The following is a 9,510-nucleotide window of genomic DNA, read 5'->3' as shown; positions in this document are numbered from 1 at the left end:
TGTGTGTTGGTGACAGACTGTGTGTTGGTGACAGCAGCCCTCTGAGGAACTTAGAGGTTCACAAGTGATCCACAGAAATCCAATGTATTCTGATTTATCCTCATTAGAAGGTGTTGTGTTGCTGGACTAAACTGGACTGTTTCTTTTCCCAGTATTATGAAGGGAAGTGGAGCTCTGTGTGTACAGTTGTGTTTAGGTTTGGCTTTAGAAGCAGCACATTTACTGGTCTCACTGAAGACAAACAAAAGTTACTTAGTTAGGTGGGACTGACGACAAACCCATGCATGATTCCATGTGTGTGTTTGTGTCTGAGAGAGGAGATTTAATAATTTCACTCCCCCTCCACTTAATATTTACCAGTCATTCAGCAAACTCAATACTTGTCTTTGTTCATGCTCTGGTACAGAGTGGCTTCACAGAAAGAAGAATTAAGAACGCACTGATTAAACTGACAAAATGTAAATGGAAAGGAAGTCAGTTTTTAACAGTTGGCTGTTTGAAAATGTTAATTTCCACTGTTGACATTGAACTAACTGTTCAGTTCAGTCACATGTTTAATACAGCCAGGGCACCTTATGAGTCTTTAACATGACTTCAGTTGGATGTGATACATTGCATTGTAGAAAGAATATGTTTTTTTATGTACAAATATGTCTTTATATTGAGCAAAGTGATGCATTAAAGTGAATACATTTTCCAGAATTCCCTTAGCCTGATCACGGGCTGCAAGGTGGCTCGTCGCCTCGCAGCAAGAAGGTAGCCGGTTCGCGTCCCGGTTAGGACGCCCGGGAACCTTTTGCGTGGAGTTTGCATGTTCTCCCTGTGCAGCGTGGGTTCTCAGGCTTCCACCTAGGGCCCAAAAACATGTTGAGGTTAACTGGTGATTCTAAATTGTCCACTGGGGTGAATGTGAGTGTGCTTGGTTATCTATAGACTGATAACCTGTCCAGGGTGTCCCCTGCCTTCGCCCTAAGTCAGTTGGGATAGACTCCAGCCCCCCGTGACCCTAGTGAGGATTAAGTGGTGTATAGATAATGGATGGATGGACTTAGCCTGATAACTATATTTCTCCCATTTCACCCATTGCCAGGAGAGAAGCTCGAGTTGTTCCTGCGGTCACTGAACAGCAGCAAGCCCCATTACCTTGGCCAGACAGGCCTGGGTATGGCTGAAGAGCTGGGCAGATTGGCCCTGGAGCCTGGAGAGAACTTTTGCATGGGAGGCCCCGGGATGATCTTCAGTAGAGAGGTGCTGCGCAGGATGGTCCCTCACATTAGTACCTGCCTGAGTGAGATGTACACCACCCATGAGGACGTGGAGGTGGGCCGCTGTGTGCGACGCTTTGGAGGAACACAGTGTGTGTGGTCTTATGAGGTATGGACTGAGTCAGTCTGCTTTATGTTCTCGTAGCTTCCTGCACTATATTGGAGTCTGTAGTTACAGGCAGTGGAGGGATTCCATCAGTTCTGTGGGAATTTAGACACATTTCTTTTGTACTGTATTGTAGAAATCATACAGTGCCCATAAAAAGTGCCTTTGAAATGTCCCCTTTTTATTGCTTTTTGTCAAAAATCTAAAACCTGAAACAAGTGACTGCATAAGTGTTCAGGCCAGATACATCAGTTTAGTAGATGCACCTTTGGCCACAAATGCAGAATTGAGCCTGTGTGGATAGGTCTTGGTTAGCCTTGCACATCTGGATACTTCAATTTCACCCCCTTTGTCAGTCTGCTCAAGTTCTTGTCAGGTTACATAAAATTAATAAAAATATGAATTGGGCTTATTTATCAGATGGACCTCAAATTGAAAAGGATTAATTTAATGACTGGATATCACAGCATCCCTTTCCCTGAATTATATAATCAGTGTTTTTACTGAAGTTCTTGATGGAAAACTGAAAATGGTTATGACGCTGATTTGATTACAAGAGTAATATGTAGTTAGATGATCACTGGCAAAGGATAATTAATGAAATTATCTAGGAACAATCTGGATGTGATGACAGTTTGGTAGTGTGGATGTAGCACTTTGAGATTTCTTTTAAATGAAAAGTGCTTTATAAATAAAAAGTATTATTATTATATATGGTTGTGGATAAAAGCAAAAAAACATCCACACACATACAGTACATACAGAGATACAAGACCTCAGGGAAATTGCTACACCAGAAAAAACAACACAACACCAACATAAAATCAGCAACAACAACAGCATTCAAAATTCAAAATCAAAATCATTCAAAATCAAAAAAAATATGGTGGCATTCCCACACCAAAGTCCAACAGGGTAAAAATAAACGCAAGCAGTCAATCTCACCAAAATAAACAACTGCAGCTAAAACCGAAAGTAAGAAAATCCCCAAAGGAAGAACAGAACTCAATAGTACTGACATATAATGTTTGCAAAACTACAGTTAGTAGAGTTGATCAAAGTTGAAGCAGGAAGTGAGTCTGTAAACGGTGATGAATGTTTGGACAAATCAAGCAATGCTTTCTTTGCTCAATTTTATTCTTGTCTCCAAATGAGTCTGACTGGCCTGGATTTTTTTTGCCTAGCTGTCTGATTGCTTGTGTTTTTGACAGTGTTTTTTTAGGGATTGAACCATGTGTCCACATATTAGCAGTGAAAGTGGTGTGTACAACGTTGTTGTTACCATTAGAGCTGATGACCAAAATAGATTTCAAGCTTAAACCAGTTTTACTAAGTTCCATTTTATTTTGAAATTAGACTATATATCAGCACATCTTGTTAAATAGGGGCTTCTGATTATTTTTCACTGGTGTGTGCTTAAAGTCTGTGTAATTACATAAGATTTAAAATTAGGTAGTTGAATGTTTGTTCTTATTTCCTCCCCTCAAATGGCTTACATTCTTGAATCCTATATTTCAAGAATGCTGGACAAATTAAAAAGACTTTTCAGTATATTGGTCAGTAAAATAGTGGCTTTTACTCAGTATGCTATGAATCTATAATGAAGAGAGCATTTTGACTAAAAGCACACTCAGTCTTTTTTTGTTAAGGTGGCAAAACTTGTCAAGAGTGTTGTGTTTACGGATGCTTGGACATCATCCATGCTTTTATCATTGTGTTGCAATTCATTCCACAGATGCAGCAGCTTTTCTACGAGAACTACGAACACAACAAGAAAGGTTTCATTGAGGAGCTTCACAGTAGCAAGATCCACAATGCCATCACACTCCACCCCAACAAAAAACCAGCCTACCAGTATCGGCTCCACAGCTTCATGCTCAGTCGCGAGATCTCAAGGCTTCGTTACCGCACCATCCTGCTCCACCGTGAAGGCTTGATTATGAGTTACCTCAGTGATACTGAAGTATTGTGGGAAGACCAACAGTTTGGGTCTCCACCTTCCTACATGCGATATCAGGCCAATGAGAGAAACGATGTAATTGAGTGGGATTTCCTGACAGGCCGTCATATTTATTCTGCGGTTGAAAACAAGTTGGCCCGGCAGAACCTTGGGAGCTTGCTTCGGACGGCACTAGAAGACATTATTCTGCAGGTCATGGAAATGATTAATGAGAATTCAAAAACGCGTGGCCGTGTTATTGACTTTAAAGAGATTCAGTATGGTTACTACAGGGTGGATCCAATGCATGGTGCAGAATACATCTTAGACTTATTGCTTTTATACAAAAAACATAAGGGGCGTAAAGTAACAGTGCCGGTGAGGCGGCACGCTTACCTTCAGCAGTCCTTTAGCCGACCTTTCTTTACTGAAGCTGAAGAGTTAGATGTAGCTGAACTTGTGGCTGCAATCAACTCTGAATCCCAATCCCTGTCTTTTCTGTCAAACTCTCTGAAGTTCTTGTCACCTTTCCAGTTCTATGAATCAGCCAGAGAAATGTGGGAGCAAAGCCAGAGAAAGGTCAACATCCTTGTCCCGTTGTCTGGTCGCTACAACACCTTTGTGCGCTTTATGGAAAACTTTGAGAAAGTGTGTTTGATACCCAAACAAAATGTTAAGCTCTCCATCATTCTCGTGGACAATGAGAGCAATCCAAACAGAAGGAGGCATTTTCAGTTGATCAAGGACTACAACAGGAAGTATCCCAAAGCTGACCTGTCTGTAATATCCATGTCAGGCAACTTTTCACGAGGGCTGGCTCTAGAACTGGGCTCTTCCCAGCTTCATAATGATACTCTACTCTTCTTCTGCGATATTGATCTTATCTTTACTGGTGAGGCCTTGCAGCGTTGCAGGGACAATGCTGTTCAAGGAAGACGGGTCTATTTCCCTGTTGTCTTTAGTCAGTACAACCCTAAGATAGTGTATGGTGAAAAAGGCACAAGAGAAAACAAATTTGTGCTCACCAAGAAAAGTGGCTTCTGGCGAGATTATGGCTTTGGAATCACCTGTGTTTTCAAGAGTGACTTAATAAAAGCCGGGGGTTTTGACACCTCAATCCTAGGTTGGGGGTTGGAAGATGTAGACCTGTTTACAAAAGTTATTCATTCTGGTTTGAAAGTGTTTCGCAGCCAAGAACCAGGAATGGTCCACATTTATCATCCTGTATACTGCAATGCAAGTCTTGAACAGAAGCAACACAAAATGTGCCTTGGGTCAAGAGCAAGTACATTTGCATCGACAATGCAGTTAGCAGAGATGTGGCTGGAGAAACGCATAGAGGTAGGGTATAACAGAACTTCATCCTGACACTCCAGTTCTTCTGGGCTCCTCCACGCAAGTTACCTCAGTCAGGCTTCAATGGTGACAGTGATAGAGTGTGCGTGTGTGGTAGTGTAACTGTGGATCAGAGGTCTTCAAAGGCTGGAAAAGTGTTCCCAGGAAGGAACCAAGACTTTTATATCTACAACATTAACCAATTAAAACCACACAAGATCCAAACTGACCAGATAGTAGGTAGACCAATGTTTAACACATCCAAAGGACTTAGAACAGAACCAGGTCTGCTATTTCTGCACCCAATTTACTGCGGAAGCAAGCAAACGTGTTGGCTAGTTAATTCCCCTAAAACACTGACTGAATGCAGTTGGATGTTAGCTGGTACATTTACTGTTCACTAAAGCATTTGACTGTGCCAATGACGAAAATATAAAGCTCTGACCTTTATTGCAGCTTATTAGAGACTGGGTTAACGTTTTGACACACATATTATGTATGGGAATTATAATAAATGACCCAAAGAACAAGCTGTATTACCCCAAATATAATTAAATCAAAATTAAAGGAAAAAGTAGATCCTGTAGTTGAAGCATATGAATGTTGACAGTTTTACACAAAGTGGCGCTTTAATGTGTTTCAGGTTTTAGCATGCAGCAAAAACATCACCTGCAACTCTGTTAATCTGTGAGTTAAATACTCTGTCATTGTGATTCTGGATGGCTGCTACGCCATGAGCAGCAGCATCTCTGTGTTGAACAATCTGTATGCATGTTTGTGTGTGTGTGTGTGTGTGTGTGTGAGTGTGTTACCAAGAGAGTTGGCCTACCTTAATGCGCTGACTTAATCTCGTTTAATCTTCCAGTGAATTTTTAGAAGCAGCCTATTGCAGACCTGATGCTGGGGCTCTGTGATTACTGAGCCACAATGATTTCTGTTGTGCTACAGGACTAGTAATAGCAGCCTCTGTTCAGCAGTATCGCTCATTTCCACTTTCAAGCTCAATCTTCTCATTGACCTGTAGTAGTCATCATTTGCTTATCTGGCTTGTGTTCTTTTTAGACGATGGTGTTTCAGCAGTTTACTTCTGTCCTGAGTGTGTTTCCTTTTTTAATTTGAAATGACACTTTAGAAAACCGGTAATATAATGTTTACCATCTGAAAAGCAATTATTATTGTTGTGGTATTTGCTTGTATCTTTGTAAAGTATAAGAAAATGTCTAAATCTGGATTTGGACATAAAGCCTGTTAATCAGTTTAAACTTTACAGCATAGGTAGTTTCTGACCCATGAAGAATGGATTTGGTGATATATAACTCCAAAGACAATTAAAGCTGCAAGCAGCAATGGAAGGGTCCTCGCTGTATGACCATCGGGGCAGAGTGTGTGTGGCCGGGACTCTGATCAAATGTGTAAAGTTTCAGGCAGATCGGAGCATGCACTAGCAGCTTTTTATGGCGAATTGTGGCAATTCCGGGGGCTGCCATTTCCACGTCTTCAGACTTTTGCGGAGCGTTTTAGTAACTTTCAATCATTAAGTCCTGTTGTACATGCTGGCCAAATTTAGGGTCTGTTGGACTTTGCCCCAAGGAGGAGATAGATTTTGAAAATGCCTGAAACTGAGCAAACATGCTGTTCATTCAAAATGGCAGACTTCACCGTTAGGTTTTGGATGTGGGTTCCTGGGGTTTTTGTGCATCTTTATGTGATGCATATGCCTACCAAATTTCATAGGTCTAGGCGAAAACATACTTCCCGCGGTACTCTGTTGAAATTTTCTAGGGGGCGCTATGGATCCATTTTACCACTCATATGCCCAAGTCCCCTAAAATATCGAATTTTTTGCCAGTTCAAATGTGCGTGCAAATTTTGGTGAGTTTCTGAACATGTTTAGGCCATCTCAACTGCGTTGGGAAATTTTGTTTTCAGAATCAGAAGGATTCCAGCAGGTTTCTTCCACTTTCAGTGTTTGGACCCTAATTAGACATGTGTCTAAAACTGGGAGACACTTGTTTGCAGAAGCCATTTTTTATTACTACATTTTCAGCTTTGATTATTTCCTATTGAAATAGTGCATTTGAAATGCTGCTGAAACAACTTACAGGAAACCTGGTTGGTCTAAAAACAAAGAACATTACTATTCATTAGATACAATTAGTTTTATTGTAGACATCTGACCGTTACTGACCTGCAAATTGCTGTATCTGTGCTTACTGCACAACCACTTGACATCTAAAGTGCAACACGTGACACAAATGTGCTTCAGGTGAAGTGCAATCTAGTTTGCTCCAAGGTGTTTAAAGGAAAGTTGGGTTGGTAGTTTAAGTGGTGTTCAAATGAATTGTGGTGTCATCAGACAAATGTAACCCAGACTGAAGCATGCTAGTCTTTCATAGCGAGACTGTTTTCTAGTGCTGACGCAGTGCTGTGTAGAATTATTTGGCTGCCCCTGAGTATCATTCTGCTTCAGGGGGAAAAACGCTCTGCCATGTTTGTATTTCTTTAACCAAGTCACAAATGTCATGGGCGGAGTTGAGAACAACGTGCTGCATCAGTGTTTACTCCAAATATTGACAGAGGAATTATTTTGATGAAGCATTTGCTTGCAGGAAGGTGAGCATTAAAATGGCAAATTCACAAACAAAAAAAGACTAGCAGGGGTCCTTTAATGCACAACCCAAACCTTCAGCAAAACTTGAACTTGTCATTGTGGTAGGTTGCTGCTTGGAGGTTGTTGTTGTTTCCCGTGTATCTTGAAGCGATAGATGATGGGGAGGAGAAAGCTGTTGGCTGGCTTATACCTGCAGTCTTCATCCAGTGAATCAGACTAGAAGCATATTGACCCTGTTCAAGGCACAATAAGATGATACTAAACATGGTTGGCTCCCCCAGTGAGTCAGCATATGATGATATCAGTATGTTGAGCCAACGCTGGTCCTGTCCTGACTTGACCCTTGTCATGATTTCTTCCTGGACTGGAATAGAAATCGACTGGTTTGAGTAGTCTGCTCCTCTGATGGGACATGTAGGTAGCTTTACAATTTCTGGTTTTGTATCATTACCTTACACAGTATCTTCCAAAGGACATGAATTAATGAATCAGGTCATTATTTTGAGATTTGAAATGTTCCAGTCTGCAATTAGTCAGAGACAATAAGGTACGCGGCGGCTTGTGGACTTTAACTCTTATGCTAAACTTTTGTTCTTGCCCTACTTATTGTGATGTTTACACCTCTTCCTCAGGACCACATCTTACCACATAGTGCATTGCAGCCGTTTGCTGTAACTGATGTAATACTGATATAATACCCACTGCCTATTATGCAAAGCAGTAATCTGGTAAATAAATAAATAAATAAAATAAACAAACTTGTAGAACAGGCTTTTATTTAGCATGGTTATTAGAAAAAAGGTCTTGCTGCCAGCATTACAAGAAATCGGCCCGGTTTCTTGTTAGAGTTAGAAAATTCAATCATTTTCACATCATAAGAAGCTACATTAATATTTGTGCTGGGTTTTGATACACACCAAATGTTTCAGTGTTTACAAAAAACTTCTCTTGTAACATTTGTCATATTATATTAGAATGTAGGTAATTATTCTTTGTCATGATCTCAGCAGCTGTTTTCAAATCTCAATTACTGCAAACCCCTATTCCCAGAGGTAAACATGTTACTATAATCTAATTATATACTCAGAACATTTACAGTACGCCATCACTTTCACCTGTAATGTCGCAGTTTCTGGAAAAATGTGCTGAAATATTCACAGTGAGTGATAAGAATTCACAGCACTGGAGTCCATTGACATTTTTTTTTTTTTACTGAAGTGCATTGCAGCTACCGATATGTCTCATAATATCATTAAAGTTATTTCCTTAATTACAATATCTTTATCTCATAACCACATCATCCAGCTATCATTATAATTCTAGTTTTCTTGTAATTATCAGATCATGACTAGGCCATTTCCCCGGTGGTAACTATCGTGCACTTTGGTAAACTGTTGCTTGTTCCCCAAGAATAATGGCTTTAAAGTCTGCTAGCAATAACGACAGCTATAGTAACAACTTATCATTTACAATAAATGTTTAAACACAGATTTGATTGGTGTATCTGCTTTTATAAGCTCACTGTCTATATCCCATGCTGTCTTTTACAATAAATTCTATATTGTTATTCTGTATTGTAAATGTGTGCATACTTGAGTAAAAGAACATTGTTCAAGCTGTAGGATGCTTCAGTCGACCTATTCAAAGTTATGATGCACATCCTCTGGTATTCAAAAGCACCCATGAATAATGCAAATACATTTAATTCAACAAATTGCTCATTAGACAGAACGTAACACAATGTTAGATAAAGACATGCATTTAGTACGCATTAAAGGGTATAACAGATTGCCATTTGTGTAAGGATGCATGACTCTTTTTCACATGTATTAAATTTGTATTGTAGAGTTCCCAGCAAACAAGTATGCATGTCATCAACAGTACTAAATGTATTGGATTGCTGGGATTTTTGAGTACAGCATAGTGTATTAATTCTACAGAGAGTTTGTACAATATTCTTATTGTTGTTTGTATGGTATCCATTAATGATGATGTGGGACGGTTTTACCTATCTCACAAATATTTTAAAAACAGGCTAAAAAAAATTTTTTTTTTCTTCAGGAACCAGATAAGATAGAAGGTCTCAGGGACACTACATCATTAACTTATCATGGCCCTATTGGGTGCAAAGATGTTGCTTCCTTGGTGTTCCAAAGAACACTGCCTTTCAGTACAGGATAAAATGCCCCCTTTTAAAACTAGAAGGAAGACAGCCATCTGCCTTGACCGGTTGGGGTGAGAGTGGGAGGGAATA

At 40.0% G+C, this 9,510-nt stretch overlaps 1 protein-coding gene across 1 annotated transcript in view; it reads left to right on the top strand.

The window, feature by feature from the left end:
* Positions 1 to 8,823, top strand: part of LOC103364475 (chondroitin sulfate synthase 3-like) — a 19,062-nt gene extending 10,239 nt beyond the window's left edge. Inside the window, exons 2-3 of the mRNA XM_008291604.1 lie at positions 1,099 to 1,374; positions 3,107 to 8,823. Coding sequence (XP_008289826.1) covers positions 1,165 to 1,374; positions 3,107 to 4,678 — 1,782 coding nt within the window. The 5' untranslated portion in view covers positions 1,099 to 1,164 and the 3' untranslated portion in view covers positions 4,679 to 8,823. The remainder of the gene's footprint in view (positions 1 to 1,098; positions 1,375 to 3,106) is intronic.
* The last annotated feature ends 687 nt before the right edge of the window (positions 8,824 to 9,510 follow it).

The sequence above is a fragment of the Stegastes partitus genome, unplaced genomic scaffold (assembly GCF_000690725.1).
Source record: "Stegastes partitus isolate 25-593 unplaced genomic scaffold, Stegastes_partitus-1.0.2 Scaffold751, whole genome shotgun sequence".
Lineage (NCBI taxonomy): Eukaryota > Metazoa > Chordata > Actinopteri > Pomacentridae > Stegastes > Stegastes partitus.
Note: the sequence above shows the minus strand (reverse complement) of the source record. Positions and strands in the feature narration are given on the sequence as shown.